This window comes from Bactrocera dorsalis, chromosome 1 (assembly GCF_023373825.1).
Source record: "Bactrocera dorsalis isolate Fly_Bdor chromosome 1, ASM2337382v1, whole genome shotgun sequence".
NCBI lineage: Eukaryota > Metazoa > Arthropoda > Insecta > Diptera > Tephritidae > Bactrocera > Bactrocera dorsalis.
Window position 1 is genome coordinate 99,980,044 of NC_064303.1, and position 18,319 is coordinate 99,998,362.

At 39.3% G+C, this 18,319-nt stretch overlaps 1 protein-coding gene across 1 annotated transcript in view; it reads left to right on the plus strand.

Moving 5' to 3' along the window:
• The window catches only part of LOC105227823 (uncharacterized), a 41,515-nt gene that overhangs the window by 9,237 nt on the left and 13,959 nt on the right, over positions 1-18,319 (plus strand). The window contains exons 2-8 of the mRNA XM_049447966.1: positions 7,450-7,797; positions 8,220-8,734; positions 8,794-8,890; positions 14,196-14,283; positions 14,735-14,963; positions 15,080-15,387; positions 15,456-15,699. Of these exons, the coding sequence (XP_049303923.1) occupies positions 7,450-7,797; positions 8,220-8,734; positions 8,794-8,890; positions 14,196-14,283; positions 14,735-14,963; positions 15,080-15,387; positions 15,456-15,699 (1,829 nt within the window). The remainder of the gene's footprint in view (positions 1-7,449; positions 7,798-8,219; positions 8,735-8,793; positions 8,891-14,195; positions 14,284-14,734; positions 14,964-15,079; positions 15,388-15,455; positions 15,700-18,319) is intronic.

Here is an 18,319-nt window from a genome sequence, read left to right on the forward strand (position 1 = left end):
GGACCACTATAGCATATAGCTGCCGTACAAACTGAACAATAAAAGCAAGTCGTTGTAAGGAAAAGCTTTATATTTCACACGGTATCTTCGAAATTTGGCATACGTTAAATAAAATACGGATGCCGGTTATAACTTTAAGAAACTTTACATATATTTTTAAGCTTTAAATTAAGTCTTGCCGTAAAGTCCTCCAGATTTTGTATTTCGCACTTTAACACCAGTGGTATTCTTAAATTTTATATGAGTGCCATAAAGCTTCCAACCCTTAAGCCGCTTTCTCTCCTAACATTTTCTTATAGCCACTTCCAGTCAGTGCAGAAAAAGTCATAAATAATTTTTAACCCAGTTTCCAGCACATTATAAACGCACAAACGACACAAAGTAAATCGCCGCTGCATGTCACCATCGCATCCATAAAATAATCAAGAAAATACAAAATAATACAAAACTACAATATAATAACCGAGTGAATAAGACGTGTCCCTGCAACATTTGCGCCGACTTCCCAAATAAAAAAATGAAGTGACGTGCACTCATGCCGGTGTTTCCCGGCGCTTTCGTATTACTCATGCCGCCGCGTAGCGCTTAGTGGGATTTGGCACCAACTTAAATGGCAAATTGTGGGGTTTTTCATATTTTTATGGGAGCTGACCGCTTGCTTTAACTTTGCATTGTATATGTGTGCGTATGTGCGTTTATATCAACGACGTCATATCCTGTCCGACATTTAAGCGTCAACGCGACGACCCTTACCGCCACTTCCTTCCTCTTTCAGCACACGCGTTGAGCGCTTTGTGTTGTCAGCCGCTTATATGTATATGTGTGTGTTTGTGTTAGCATGCAGTCGACAATTTAGTAAGTGTTTTATTATTATTTCATAGTTTTTTCTTGCCATTGTATTACACTTGATTTCTTTTGCTCTGCTCAGTGACCCGAATCCAGCATTGTTTTGCGGCTGTAATGCCGGCATTCTCCGCACCAATGTGGCAATATGGTAGCTATAAATGTATATATATGCATGTGTGTATATATACAAATGTATGTATATATATATACATATATAAATGTATGTGCATGAGCGAAGTGGTTTCTTAGCTGTCGTCCAGTTGGTCATTCGCTACTCTTCAACCATCGCGTGCGTTTAAATAGCTGAAAGACGCGCAAGAAGGAGAAACATTAAACTATTTGCCAGCCGTTTCTTAATCTTTCGTACTCGTATATATTATACACCGGCTTGTTTGCTTCTTTATTGACATACACATAGTTTACTTGATGTGAGCGCTAAATGGCGCGAATATTACTTGCAGCCGCAAAATTTTATGCAAGAATTTTCATGAAAATTCATAAAAATAGTTGCTTAGTTGTAGTTGTTGTCATTTTGCAAAATAATAGTAATCTGCATATATGCATGTTTCCGCCATTTTATTTTTCCGCTGCAATAAGAGAACGCAGCACCACGTACAACATGGCGTATACGCAATTTCAGGTTATTAGTGAAAAATGCATGCAATTAACACGCTTCCGTTGCGCAGCGACACACACACGCCAGTAAACCACAAATCTCAGCAATTTACCATACACACACACACACACAGGTATAAGCACGCACTCCCACGTAGCTACGCCGGCATGCATCCGTTCAAAGATATCCATGTGCTCATAATAGCACTTCCGGTTATTCAAAGCAAAGCATTGCCGGCAATAAAACAGCTGACCTCAATTGCCATTTGTCGCCAACGCAGTAGCCACCAGCAATTGCACACATATACACACATATACAAGTAAATTTGAACGGCTGATGTTGGCTTACGCTAATCTTAGCTGCGTGTGCTCTCTCACGCTCTCTTTCTCTCTCTTTGTGTATTTAGCAAAAGTCATTTGCCATTGCTGCTAAGTAAAATTGCATGAATAATTGCTCTGCTACTGAAATACTGTTGGCGCTGTGAATTACCACGATGAAGTGGAAAGCGATAGAGTTTTTGCGTATGAATCGGGGTTAATGTCACGGAAACATGTGAATACTCCTGTTAGTTGCGGTTCGCGGCGGATATAATGAATAAAACTGAAAAAATTGATACACTCGCAGGGAGAGATGCATCCGTTCATATTAATATATGCCCTAAATTCTAGGTGTTATACCATATATCAATTGTATGTGGATGTTTGGATGTGGATAGAGTAGGGATATTAGTAGTGTAAACGAACCAGTAATAACTGTTTATTAATTACAAAGTCTTAGTGCGAATGCGACCGATTTGCTTTTGCATCATGATATTGCAAAAATAAGAGAGAATACGTCTATAGCGGAACCGTTGCCATCACAGGAGTCATGCTGTAAGTGAGTTAGTGGTAGTCTTCTATGTCTTGGTTTAGACTGACAGACCACTGTAATGGCTTCCAAGCAGAATTGGCAGCCATCAAGGTAGCAACAGATGTACTGCTCCGTATTGCGGCTTCTTTCAAGAAGGTATGCATCCACTCCGATTGCAGAACTGCTACATATGCCTTGAGCTCGCTTCCTGTGAACTTAATGCTTGTCAAAGAATGCATGAGCTCACTAGCAGTAGCATTAAGCAATTTCTCTGTTAAACTTGGCTGGAAGCCCCAAAGCAGAATCGAAAATTGTAGAGACTATGAGCTCATAAGAAGAGGCACGCATACCGAAGTTCGACCAATATAGGAACGAAAAGTATAAGAACGAGCGAGGGTTCCCCTACCTTCGTAGGATTAGCGCGAGCTCATCAATCAGTGATCAGGAACTAACACTTATGACGTCGCGAAAGTCTTCTGACCCAAAATGAAACGTAAAAGGAACTGCAAACTCTTGGCAAGGCTGACAACGCCATAAAATGAGGCATCTTAACTGAAAACTGTTCCTTTAGCACCCTTACGGGGAGGCTAAAGAATTTAGATGACGTAACTTGTCATTTTTGGGAGTCTCTAGACGTTTTGTCGATAGACGACGGTCTTTCTGATCCATAACTAGAAGTTCTGGGCATCACAATGGACAGCGTCTTTAGCAGTCCCAGCAGGTTTATTCATAGCTTCACAAAAAATCAGCCTACTCGTATTTACCGAATCTAGCTCAAGTTAATTGATATTTTTCACATCGACTTCAGTAATGGCTTCATATTGTCTTCCTTCTGATATTAATTTAGCGTCTCGGAGTTGTGATTTGACGGCATTTAATTATTCGAATAACCCATTAAGGAGCTTTAAAGTAAATCCTTATTTTTTCCCATTTATTAAACCGGCTTCTTAGTCAAGCCCTCCCTCTTTATAATCTTTGAAGACTTTACGAAATTCTGCTAATAATATTGTATCGGACAAAGAAGAAGAATAACACATTAATTACCAAGGTATATGAACTTAATAGATAGAAACATAGTCCTGCGTACACTACTTCGGTTACGATGGCCGGCGTATTGAAATCTAGATTCATTCATGCACATATAATATATAGTATATATGTAATAGAGGTTTGCACCGGTCAAGCACAACTCGGCTTATTTTGACGCTACAACAAGAACATCTATTGTGTTCTCTCCTCTATCACATATACTCCCAAAGTTCCATTATTCTGTTGAATTCCTGGAACTTTCTGGGCACTATGAAGGTGATGTGATTCTTATCCAGACTGCGCTTATATATTGCTATACAATCTCGAATTAGGTGCTCAAGAGTCTCCGAGTTTCATGTCGCAAAACCAGCATTATGTAGAAAAGACTATGCCTAGTTTGGACAATAGTCTCATGAGTCTGTAGTGCCTAGTGTAGAAAAAGACTAATAGACGTAATTCGCCTCTGGGGAGGTTTATTATGTTTTTAACCTTGTTAGGTTGTAACCTCCCATTAGCAACTTTGCATGGGGTATAGCTATCGCTGCCAATACCTTCTTTGCCCCCTCTCTCCTCCATGTAAAGCAGCTCCTTCTGGTTCCTTCATCTTAGCAGCCGCAACAGAGCGGGTGAGTTCGTCGGCAAGTCTCGGAACTCAGCTCAGGTGTACACGGTTGTAAACTGATGGGATTTTCAAATATTCAATGCACTTTTTCACTATTTGATCTCTTAGTCTGAGATCGCTTTAAACACCACTTGACCATCGTTGAGTAAGACGATACGCTGGTTGTGAGAGTTGAGCTGGAGATTAATTTCTACACACAGACTTATAGAAAATACTTCTGCTTATAATATGCGAAAAAAAATCTGCTTGAGACATGTAGGAAAACATTCTATGGGTAAGGAAAGTTTGGTGTGGGATCCTGCAACAATACCTGCACGATTGACTTTCGCTATTTTCAAACCGCTTAATTATACTGCCCCTCAGTAGTAGGTCAAGCGTGGCACCATTACAGTTAGTCTTACCGCCGAGAGTAACTTTAAACTTTTTTGTAAAGTTTAGCATTTTTGTAATGCTGTCTCTCGGAAAGATGATCAGTGCAGTATCTTCACCTAAGGTCTCCATTTGTTGAGACGTATTATCTTGATTTTTCCATACCTTTCTGCTGTCACGTCTGGTAGGCTTGATTACTATATAGAGCGGCATAAAAAGAAACCTATTTGTTTTCCACAATAATATGTAATATGTACCCCTCGGTCTATAAGTGGAATCGGGTTACTCTAGGTATCGTTAGAAAGATAAGATTTCTTACTAAAAAAATTTCTCAAATAAATGAATAAACATGGAAATAAGAACGCTATCTGAATAATTTGAGCCCATTGAGCTTCTAGAGTATCTAAAAAGGACAATCGCTGTATTTCTTTTGATTAAAAATAATTTCAAACCTAAAACTTTCTAGCGCTTAAACCAAAAATTTTAAATAATTAACTAATTGAAAGAATTTTCCAACGCGTTAAGGAGCTAAAAATGCACAACAATACCCATTAACCTTGAAGACTTTTATAGTAAGGCGTGAAAGCCACCACCACAACTACACTGCATATAGCTCAACTAATAGATAGTTGATGGTGAGAAATTTACACAAACCCTACAAAAACTACTCAAACTACGAGTACCTCAAGTAATACAAAGGGCTGTCACTAACACACATACGCGTATAGGTGCAGCGTAGTATTGACTTTCGACACAACACCATAAGATATCGATTAAAGACAGTCGCAAGTGGTTATGGTGGAAATGGACGTAAGTGACACACACACACCGTGGTTGAGTTCTTGTCAGCAACTTTTAACAGTGGCGATTGGATAAACATATATGAATAAATATATGAGTTGTAGAAGGCGAGGCACATGGCAAAAAGAACGTGTCCGTGCTTAAGCAATTACAGAGTTCAATGGCAGCGAAATGCAAATATTGGGAAGAGAATAATAAATATGAAAATAATAACAATAATAATATAATTGACTTACTTACAATCGCCAGTTTGTGCCGAAGCGAGTTATGGTATTTATTAAAGCAATGAAATATCAAATTTTTTTCATAGTTGAATTTTTCATATAACAAAAAAAAAAACAAAAAATTTATTAATGTTCACTCAAAAAGTCCTTACTTAAATCTAAAAGTTTCGTAAAAATTGAAAGGAAAACTACTCTTCTTAGTATTTTTATCTTCGATTTCGAATCAAGTTGCATTGCCTGAGCACTACTTTAGAGGAGGAGAGAGGAAGCATGAAGACAAAAGAAAAATGCACGCAAATTGCTGAAACTGCGCATAACGGTTTCGATCAAAGCACAGTAGCTCTTGGTGTGGTTTCCGCCAATTTCCCTCACGTTTTGCTTTTCAACCTTAACTGCCTTGCAATGACAACATTTCGTTGATTGGCGAGGCGATTATGGGCGCTTCGCGTGATCAAGGCTATTTTCAATTAGCCATGAGTTTAAAAACAATGTCTTTCACTTTAAGCTAAGTGCTTTGTTGTCTGCTGAAATTCACTTATCTAACAATTACTATACAGTAATGCTTAAGGGTCTGTTGTTGATAAAAATTACATTTGAGGAAGGACCAAATATAATCTCAAACTCAAATAATGTTAATGTCGGAAAGAATGAAACCATAATAGACTTCGAGTTTATAAGCAGAAGCCTTGAGATACAAATCAGAATTGAGACTCACAGAACTAGCACTAGTAAAGACACAGGGCTCAACCGTTCCGAAGATGGTCAGCTAACCGGTTCGAACCCAGATTTTTATCCGGTTCCCTTATATCGAGCTGCTGATGAGTGCTCTCAGAGAGCAGAAGTGAAGTCGAGTAGAGAACCGTTCGGCTGTCTGCAGCTCCCCGACGTCAAACCTTCCTTGTGTTTGTTGACGTGTGTTTTTTGCTGCACAGAGGCGGGTGCGAATCTTAGGTACAACAAGATAGTGGTCCGAGTCGATGTTAGGACCTCGGAGCGTTCGCACATCTAGAACACTGGAGACAAGTCTTCCGTCTATCACAACATGATCAATCTGGTTGACAGCCAGGTAGCTTGGTGAATTTTCCTAGAATCTAGTTCTACAGATAATCATATTTCGGGCCCCGGCGCAGTCGAGCATCCTCAACTCATTTGGCGATCCTCCTTGAGGCTGAATTTAACGACTGTTTTGCCAAAGATACCTTCCTTGCCCCCTGGCGTTAAAGTCGAAAACACGATTTTAAAATTGTGGCGGGGGCAGCTCTCATAGGTGCGCTCCAAACGCTCATAGAAGGCATCTTTGGTCATATCGTCCTTCTCTTCCGTCGGGGTGCAAATCAGTAATATGTTGAGGAACTTTGCTTTGATGCGGATTGTGGCTAGAGGTTCAACTACCGGGGTGAAGAACAATTCTCGGCGACGGAGTCTCTCTCTCACCACGAATCCCACACCGAATTTACGCTCTTTTATATGACCACTGTAATAAATGCCGCAAGGACCTACTCGCCTCAGTTCTTATCCCGTCCATAGCATTTCTCGGATGGCGCTGATGTCAGCCTTCAATCTAACGAGGACATCAACCAGCGGGGCAGCTTCCTAATTTAGGGACCGAATCTAGGTGCATACTCTCAAATCTTAATTCTTAATTCAATTGCTATGGTCGGTATCAAAAGGGGGGTCTCTCATCCGAGGTTGTTTACACTTTTTCATGGGGGGCGTTTTTTAGATGGCGAATCCCAAACCCAGCGCACAACCCTGTGGAGGAGATGTTTTACCTTCTCACTTTAGCTCGCTTTCAAACGGATGTTCTTTGGCTACCCTGAGGATACTTGGTTTAGGACCGGAAGTCGTGAGCTACTTGAGCTACTTGATGTAACAAATCGCTTAATCCTTAACTAAACAGAAACCCTCAGAAAGCAACACCGCAACAGGTTTTTGAGTAGGTTTAACTTTCAGCGCTTTCCAAAAATATCATTCCCATAAGCCGAATAAGTGCCGCAAGCCAAAACATACTCTAACAGACTGCTGGTACTGTATATACGACATATTATGTGCCCACTCTTTTACTACTTCTCTTCTTCCCTTTATACTTTTAGAACTGGCATCATCGCTTGCAGGGCGTCGCACAACTTGAAGAAGCGCTACGCAACTCCGATACACTGGCACTGGTACTGCCATGTTTGGATAGTTTACTACGCACTTTGCTCTCCTCCGAACGTAATCCCGATGTGGCGGAAGCCAAGAAGCAGCTACTAATCAATCTCATAACACGTTTGCCACTGGACAACTTGGAGGAACGCGCAACACAAATAATGACCGGGCTATGTCGCCAGGGTGGCGCTGGCGCGAATCGCGTATGCAAAGCGTTGATGCATCGCTTGCCGGCGGCGTCGATTGTACTCAAATTGCTGTCGCAAGAATTTTTACATGCAAAGAGCTCAAGGGTAAGTGCAACAAGCAACAAGCAAGCCACAAAGGAAACAAGTGCAAACCTGCCTACTGACCGACGTGTCGGTCGGTCGGTCGTCTGCTGACCGCAGCAGTGCTTTGAGAAATTATGAAATGCCTGCATATATTAGCAAGTTCAGCTGGCCCAGTTGCTGGCAGCGCAATTGGTCGGCGCTGTGCCCATTGCTGGCGATTGATGCGATTGTGGTCACTTTGTATTGGCAAGAATTGCTGAACTTCCGTTCTTCTTTTTAAACACCACCATTTATTTCATATTTCTTACCGTCTCTTGTTTTACTTTGTTGCGCTATTTCTCGACTATTTAATTACTGACCGCTACCGTATTGATGGGGCTATCATGATTGCAACACAAATATTCATTCATACTCTTTTTCTCTTTCCTACTCGTTGCATATAGTTCCGCGAACACGCGCTACAAATGGTCATGTACGCACTTACGACCTTTCCCAGCACCTGCTTCGACACGAAAACCTGCGTCACGCAGGCCACCTATGCCGCCTTGAATCGCAAGCGACGCGTACGTCAAGCTGCACTGGATGTGCTGGCCATTTTGGGACAAATAACCACCGGACGAGCTGTGCTCGATGTGGTGCAGGACTTAGCCGCCGAAAGGGATGACGGTCCGGCGTTGCTTTCGGCTGTGCGTACGCGGCTCTCGCGCAAGCAAATGCCGATCATCGGCGCCGACGGACAAGTGCAATATGCGCTGCGTGTACCCTCGCCACATTCGGCGGAGGCAGCGGACGCGGCAAACGGTCAAATGGGTGCTGATATTGAGTGGATTGTGGCGGGTGTGGGCTCCGTTTCGCCGGGTTCCCTAAAGCGCCGAGGTTCGCGGCGCAGTTTTCGCTGTTTGCCAACACACTGCATTTCGGATGTGGATGGCATAGCCATGGGCACGCCGTGTGGCAGGTGAGTTCAGTGATGTTATTTTCCACTTTTTTTAATAAATACATTTTTTTTCAACGCAGCTTTCGTATGAACGATGGCGATGGTAAACGTAGACATGCTTTTCAATCGCCACCTGATGTTTATAGCAATTTTCGGGACTCTTCGGCCAGCAACAATGTAAGTACTCATTTTTTTAACGCTGTAGATCTTTGGACGATTTTCTGCACATTTTTATATCAAATTTCGTATATTTTATGAAGGGTGATCCATTTCGAGGTTTCTCCTTAAAAAGAAACATAGAAAGATCATCTGTTGAGTCCAATTTTCGATGACTCGTTCGATCATTTCGACTGGTAACTAATTAGTCGGTTATCGCTATTAATATGCCTCTACTTAGATCACCCGTTATGTATAGTATATATCGCTCATTTGCTGCAAGACCGGCATAAATCAAAAAACGTGATTTTTGAGTTAATGCTGCAGAATTGTTCGTTATATCATACTTCATGTTGAGTGAAAAATTCATATCAATACCTCTTATATACTCACCGTGTAAGGTTGTAGTCAGTTGAAAACTTTAAACGCGTTTTCCGGAAAATCGATTTTTTTGACTTATGCCGGTCTTGCAGCAAATGAGCGATATAGAAACAAATATAAATGATTATAAATGGCAAGCGAATATTCGATTAATGTTCTGCTAATCGGGTTAATAACCCATGCAATTAGTCTAGTTTCAGCCAAAGCAGGTCAATTGAATACTAGAATTGTGCCAAAACGATTATTAACCGTTATGGACGTTCATTGCGCTTTTCGTGACTTGACCACAGTCAAGCTGTTCCAATTGCCCCTACTACGTGTACTAACCTGATTCAAAAATTGCTTCCATTTATTTTATAGCACAAATGATTCATCTGCAAGATATACATATATACATAATATTCTATATATATATATTCTATATATCTATATACACACACAGGGAAACTTTCAGTATTTCCTATGCACTACATAAATTTTAAATAATGTAGCAACTTCCATATGTCCATATTTGAGTTATCTAGTTATTGTGTGGCGGGTCAACTAGTATTAGCTTAACCTAAAAATTATTAATTTAACACTGTATGTGTATGTGTGTGTGCAATATAAACCTTATACTTCACTTTAAAAATGTCTCCGTCCAGCTGACAAATGGACTGTGACCTGATAGCGAAAGTGATTTGGTATGAATTATAAATTATAATATCGATTTAATTGGAAGAGTGACAGGAATGTCACATTCTAAGTACATTAGGGTGGGTCAGAGGAAAAATTTTAAATTTGAAAATTATTTTTCTAGTGTTTTAAAGGCATAATTGCCGTTTATGGTGAAGAATCAAGTACTTTCTACTGAGAAAAATTTCGTAAAAAAAGGGGAAAGCCCGGGACTTATATATACATTTTTTACTATGAAAACAATATCTGATTTTATGGCCTTCCGACCCAGGAAATTATAACGGTATCTCTTTTGTTTCAGTAATAAAAAAATTATTCTTCATATTTTAAGATTTTTTTAATAAAAATATGTGTTATTATATTTATTTTATATTCAAAGTTTACGCTTATTTTTATATGAAAATATTGAAAAATAATCCTTAATATATTAAGGAAACGACTGACGCGCTGTTGCTAACTGGGCTATAACCGCGTAAGCCATATCTACGCCAGTGAAGAAGAAAAATAAATTATTTATGGCTATGGCTCAAAATTTTCTAGTTCTTCTTGAGTTTTTCAATATAATCGTGCCTTAAAATTTGCAAGTCCGCAGTTCGAATTATAATTAATTTCATTCACTCAATCAGATATTATTATTTGCCACTTATGTCATTCTTTTTTAATTATTCCTTTAACTAACACAACAAATGTGTCAGATGTGTGGTAGTGTGTGAAATTCTTGGAAAATTAAATTAGCTGTAACTCTCAACAATACAAGAGATAAGACACAACCAAGCACACACACCCCCAACAGTTCAAAACAAGCCAGCAAGCAATCGTACTAACTTACAAATGATACTTTCTCACTGTACTCTAACTCGACCGAAAAGTATAGATAACTAGTTCGAAAGATAGAGAACAATTTTAAATATCTAACAAAATTATAAGGCTTTAATAAACTAATAAAACTAAATAGCCAAAGCAGTTTATTGATATTCAAGTGTAGGATTTTGTCATGAACGTATCAAAGTGGCTTATATATCTTCAAACTCTATTGGGTTCAGTTCTAAAGATGGTTATAACCACATGCTAGTTAATAATAAATAAATAATACCAGAAAAAACCTTAACTTCGTTTGCACTAAAGCTATAAAACTCTTTAAAAATACAAAAGGTTCCTTAAAGAACTTGATTTTAATCGGTCAGTTTGTGTGACAGCTATATGCTATAGTGATCCGATCTGGAAAATTTTTTCAGATATCGTAGCGTTTTCTTAAAAAATAACTTATGCCAAATTTCGTGAAAATATCTCGTTAAATTAAAAATTTTTCCATACAAGGACTGGATTTTGATAGATCAGTTTGTATGGCAGCTATATGCTATAAAAATCTGATATCAGCGATTCCGACAAATGAGCAGCTTCTTGTAGAAAAAAGAATGTGTGCGAAATTTCAGACTGATATCTCAAAAACTGAGGGAATAGTTCGCGTATATTCAGACATTAATTAACTCAGCTTGCTACGACATTTTTTGGCATTACAAACTTCAATATAGGCGGTTCATTAATACAGATAATAATCGAAAGACTACTCAAAATTTTAATTTATGGTCAAAATTGCGGCATCCCAAAGATAGTCGTGGAAAATGAACTTTGTAGAGTGGCTTAAAAATCTATGAAAAATCGTATTGCTTCAATAATTACCTAAGAAATGTGACTCTGAAAACAACGTTTTGAGAAAATCGATTTTACATAAAGTTCAGGGAATTCTAAAAAATATCTTCAAACTCCGAAATTTTTCGTCGGACCAACTTCAAATTTTCGGATAATATTCTCAAAATTATGTACATCGAATATATTTAATAAAAACATGATTCCTTAAGATCCACATCTTGACATAACCCCTTAATTTTACTAGATTTTTCTTCCAACTATTTGGAGCTGATCGAAAATCAGACAAAATATATATCGCATATCATCATCATGTGAAAAATACTAGCAAAAAAAAAAAGCTGGTCACCTGAGTAGTTCGAATGTAAGTAGTTACTAGTTTCAAAGTGGTACACAACTAGCACTTTTCGCTGCAGGCACAAATCAACTTCCTAACTCTTACATATATCTATTAAAATCCAACCACCAAATCATAGCAACATTTCTAAACACACTTTAGGTGACTGTAAACTATCCCAACACCTGATTAATGCTGTTAACAAAGTATTAAACCCACTAACCACTCACACACCCACCCACAATGGCGATAAATACCCACACAGTCGTGTAAATTTTTTAATATGTGTCTGAATGTCTATTTGGAGAAGCAGCTGATAGACAACTGACGTGCTAATTTACCAAAAGGTTATATACTTCCTATATAACCACATAGCTCCGTGCACATATATGTATATATGTATGTAAGTGTGCGGAGGAACAGAGTTTGTTTATATGCCGTTGACTGGGACGCGCCTGCAGACAGACAGTTGCTGTTCGGCTTTTGTTGTCTAAGGTTTGCAGCGAATTCGCACGGAAACGCGCGACTGAACTTTTGCAATAATAACAAGAATAAGAAGGAAGTGTTGTTTCTGTGCTGCAGTATTGTTGTGCCGGTTTAGTGAAGACATTTTAATTATTTTAATTACAATTAAAATTTATTGCAATAAATGGTTTTGCCATTTCTAATTGATCCCAAGTATAGCAGACGAAAAATGGTCGATATTTATCAAGCCTTTCCGATGTTCAATCTGGTGCCAGCAAATTTTAAGGCGTGGGTGAGTGATGATATTAAGAGTGTTAACTGTATACTAACAAAAGTAACGGTGGAGAAGTGGGAGAAAATGCACAGCTGCTTTATTGTTGATTTTATGGAATATAATACTGGAAATTATCACACCTGATAATAAAGGATCAACAATGACGTCATAAAAATGTTATAATACTTTATAATGAATATAAAAATTATTGAATATAAAAAACAAGAAAAAACGTTGACTTTGCTTGCACCGAACTATAATTTCTTTCAAAAATACAAAGAGTCCTTACAAGAACTTGAATTTGATCGAAGAGTTTGTATGACAGCTATATGCTATAGTGGTTCGATCTGAACAATTTCTTCGGAGATTGTATCACTGCTTTGGCGAAAAACATGTGCCTAATTTTGTGACGATAGCTTGTCAAATAAAAAAGTTTTCCATACAAGGACACGTTTTAATGGATGAGTTTATATGGCAGCTATATGCTATAGTGGTTCGATCTTAACAATTTCTTTGGAGATTGTACCGTTACTATGGATAATAATATATGCCAAATTTTGTGAAGATTTCTTACCAAATAAAAAAGTTTTTCATACAAGGACATGATTTTCATCGATCAGTTTATATGACAGCTATATGTTATAGTCATCCGATCTGAAAATTTTCTTCAGAGATTGTACCGTTGCTTTGGCGAAAAATATGTGCCTAATTTTGTGACGATAGCTTGTCAAATAAAAAAGTTTTCCATACAAGGACACGTTTTAATGGACGAGTTTATATGGCAGCTATGCGCTATAGTAGTCCGATCTGAAAAATTTCTTCGCTGATTACATAATTGTCTTAGGAAATTATGCATGTCAAATTTCGCGAAGATATCTCTTCAAATAAAAATGTTATCTATACAAAGATATGTTTTTAAACGAAGACTTTATATGATAGCTATATGCTATAGTAGTCCGATCTGAAAATTTTCTTCAGTAATTACATTATTGTCTTAGGAAATAATGCATGCCAAATTTCACAAAGATATCTCGTCAAATAAAAAAGTTTTCCATACAAGTACTTAATTTCGATCGCTCAGTTTGTATGGCAGCTATGTACTATAATTGTCCGATCTGAACAATTTCTTCGGATATTGTACCATTACTTTAGACAATAATCCGTGCAAAATTTCATGGCGATATCTATTTAAATAAAAAAGGTTTTCATACAAGCATTTCATTCCGCTCGTTCAGTTTATATGACAGCTATGTGCTATAGTGGTCCGATAATAGCAGTTCCGACAAATGAGAAGCTCCTTTGGTTGCAAAGTATCTGTGCAAAATTTCGGTTCCATATTTCAAAAACTGAGGGACTAGTTCGGGTGTAAACAGACAGGATACAAGACTAAATCGACCTAGTTCGTCATGCTCATCATTTTTTATATTATTAACTTATATAGGGTTTTCAAATTCAATTCTAGGTGTTACAAGCTTCATTACAAACTTAATACACCATTTTCAGTTTATAAATATTTTCTCTTACTCATTTTTGCTTTAAATTTTCAGAACGACCTGCATTCGCACAATTTCCAACACATACTCGGCAGCAATTTGCCTGTGCAATATGGCCAAACCACAAAGAAAACCGCAAATGGTGAGTAGTCTTCGAAGATTCATGTCACTGCGAATCTCGTACAAGCATGCGTCTTGACATTTGCATAGTGAAACAAATGTGGCGGGCGAAATTTCCATGCAATGACCTACATATTGGCGGCTAATAGCTTTTATTCATTGCTATCAATGGCTTTCTGTATGCATATTATCAGCGGTTTATCGATATTTCGGTTTTCATTACCAACACACAACCTTTCACGAACACGTTTTATGCTGATACCCTCCACCGGGTGGGTTGTTTATCATGACGTTGACCTAACAACGCCCGCATAAATATTTATGCGCGCTCGTAAATATCAGCCGACGCCATACATAACGGTGCATTTGTTTATTGTTTGCTTGACTTGTACAGTTATTTCATATTGTGTTTATGCTAAGGTATATGTATATGTGGTACATAGAATTATATCGTTTTTTGTCCCGCTTTGCAGCCGACTACAGCAACTACATGAGCCGACGGTTGGTGGCCAAATCCTGCTCGGACTCCTCCATGGAAGGCAGAAGCTCCGATAGCAATTACACCAGCAGCAGCGGTGGCGGTGGCAGTGGCACTGGCTGCAAGTCTAACGGTGTTGGCGATGTGGGTGTTGGTAATGCAGCGACCAACGACAACTGCACGGGCATCAGCGGCCGTTTCACACGGCAAACGGTGAACTCACGGTAATTTCCATTAAATTTGCAGCAATCCGCAAACTTTCACAAAACTAATGCGCTTTAACTTTATTTACATTTGTGTACATCTCACTGGCATGCAACAACGCCTACTGCACGTGCAGGTTCCCAGCCATGGAGCGCATGGATGTGAACAACTCGTACAAGCGCGTCCACAAGCCACCCACGTATATGGGCGGCATGGGCGCTTATGCGCAACTGCAGCAGCAGCAAATCAATATGAGTTCAACGTATCCGAAAATTAACTATGTGAACGCACAACAACAACAGCAACACCAACAACAGCAACGCAAGAGATCCCAGCAACAGCATCAGCGGCACACACAGCAATCGACGCTGGCGCAGCCTGTTGTGGTGGGCACGCGCGCGGTGCCGGCGGTGCGCGGTGGAGGCGGCGGCGTTTATGCTCCAGGTGCGCCTGTTTATATGCAATACATAATAAAATAGTTGTTAATGTTGTACTTTCCTTTGCCAAAATAGATAATTTCCGTTCTGCTGAAAATTCTCCAAAGGAGCATAACAACAACAACCTAACACCGAACAACAATAACAACGCGCATACAGATTTGGACGGCACCTACACGATTTACACAGCCATAGACAATGGCGGCGGCACGCCTACGCCACAGGCAAATCAGCAGCAACAAAAACAACAACAACATGTACTGGCAACAGCAGCAAACGGACGCCGTTTCGTGAATGTGGAAAAGTTTGTGATGCAAAGGTGAGTTGTATGGAAAATTTGAGGGAGAAAAACAAAAGATTTTAAGGAAAAAGCACAAAAATATGTGTTAGTAAGCGAAATAGCATAAATTTATATGTGTGTGTATGTGTAGTCGGTTACCATATATATTTAGTACATATATATACATATATAGACTATATACTCTGTTCGAATTCAATGCACTGTGCAATCCCGCTTTGTGTGCAACACCAACTTTGCCAGTATGTGTGGTTTGTTTTTGTTGCTTTTGCAGATTTCTGCAAGATAATTGCAAAACTTTTGAATAACGAAGTTCAGGGAAGCAACGCCCTTTAAGCATTTGCACGCCAACTGCTTGAATTCGCCATTAAAAACTTTGCAGTTCTATAAAGCACTCAACTTGTTGCATACTTTTAGGTGCTTCATGTTTATGCACGCTTAGACTGCCCTCTTAATTGAAGCTAATCAGGCGTGTAGCGGCAGTAACTGAATGAAAATTGTGAAAAACAATAAATATCTACTAATGAGTTAACTGAACTGCTGGAAAAGACTTAAACTAAATTATTTTAGAAATTATTGGTAAATGATATTTTCTTCAATTTCACAAAATCAAAAAAATGTTAATGCAATTTAGATGTTATGGTTAAAATTCTAAATGACAAGAAACATTCTAAACTGTTAGTAGTTATATAAGCCGCTAAATATTTCAAAAAGCTTCATCCAGGTCCTTCTCCACCAGATCTCTTCAACGGAGTAGAGGTCTTCCTCTTCCTCTACTTCCCCCGGCGGTGAAAAGCTTAACATACGAAAATAACTCTCTAATTCTAACAGCTATGTTAAGTGAGGTTATAAGGTGGATTCTAACAGAGATCTCACTAGGACTTAGAACGCTGTCCTGTTGTGTTACCTAACGTTCTTAAGAACCTTTCAAATCGAAACAGCGCTTCGAACCTATCACAAATTCGTTGAGACGGTTCATATCAGTTCCTGCTATGTATTCTTGTTCGCAGAAGGTAAGACTACCGAGATGTTTCAACTTCAGTTTTCCTACATGCAGCCTCTGCAACTTGCGTTCGTCAAGATTTTTAGGCCCATGTATAATATCTAGTAAGAACTCCTACGATTTCGGCAAGATGAGCTTTGCTAAGGGTAAGTAGTACAGAAGACATCTTGCGTTCTACTCTGGACCAAAAGCCGCAGACAGAGCGTTGTCGCCCAGCGTCTGCTAAGCGCATGCGAGGACCATTGATATATTGCTAGAAAGAAAGACGCCAGTGCAGATCCAACTCGATCTCATTCCGATGTGAGTGGGACAAGGGTGTCCCCACTGACTATTTCGACAGCTTTACAATGACCAGCGATTCCACTATCACTAAGCACCCGAACGAGTCTGGTGATAAAGTAGCTTGATGCCATTTTTAGTGAAGACAAACACTTGCTGACAAGCTGGCGAGCTCATCGCTAGCATTGCTGCTCTGCTGTGGGAGTGAATGCAAATTTCCGTGAAAGAAGCCACTTTTCGTAGCAATATGTCTACCGCCACCTTAATAACAGCCACGTCTGCCTGAAAAAGACTACATAAGTTCTGGTGAGGTAAAATGGACTTTGGTAGCTTCTTATTTTGACAAAAAATAGCGAAAAGATCTAAAATTTATCCAGGTCCAAACAGATTAACTATGAAAATCATAAAGATTTCGGAGAAATTCTGCACATATTGTTTTTTTAGAATTATTTAGGGCCTTTCCTCACTAGATTGACATTGCTTGCACCGAAAAACTGTTGAAATGCTAATCTAAGGGGCAAAGACCAAATTGGATCCATTACGATCGTTCGCTACGTTCCCATTCTACTGATAGCGGGGCTGTGAAGACGTTCCTTGTTGTTCTCGGGCCAAAAAGATACTATGACAGTCCATGAACCGGTAGTGGCCGAGCGCTGGTCAAGTTTCCGCAAACCTCGGTTCTCCAATGGTAGAACACACGAGAAGGGGGAGCCTCGGTCCGTTCCCATTCTACTGATAGCGGGGCAATGATGTTTCTTACGTAATGATGATGTCGATTGGGACAATGTCTGTTAGAACTTCCCCAACTAGGAGGCCAGCCTTATCGAGGGCAAAGCTCATTAGATCTCTTACGATCGATCTTGGGCTGGAAAGATAACCGATGCGGCTAAGCACTGGTCAAGCTTTCACAAACCTCGGCAATTGAATGGTAGAACACACGAGAAGGGGCAGCCCCCATACGTTCCCCTTCTATTGGTGGCCGGGCTATGATTACGTTCCTGTGGCTTTTCACAAATTGACTCAATGTCATTGAGAACAAGATTGAGCATTCCCTAACTAGCTCTGAATGCACAGTTAGTCAGTTCAGGGCTGTTATCAGAATAGTTTGACCGTCTGTCCGTCTATCTGTCCTTCTAACCTTCCTTCTTACCTTCCTTCTGTCTGTATATATGCGAACTAACCCCTCAGTGAGATTAGGTCGTAGGGTTGATCCCAAAAAAATCGATGGATCTCACTTGGAAAGATATTTTTCCTTTATGTTACCCAAAAACTCCCTGAAATGCATCACCGATGAACCGTTTAAGCTCACCGCTAATTTATTAAGGCTGTCAATATCAATTCCAACCACTTCGCTAGGTT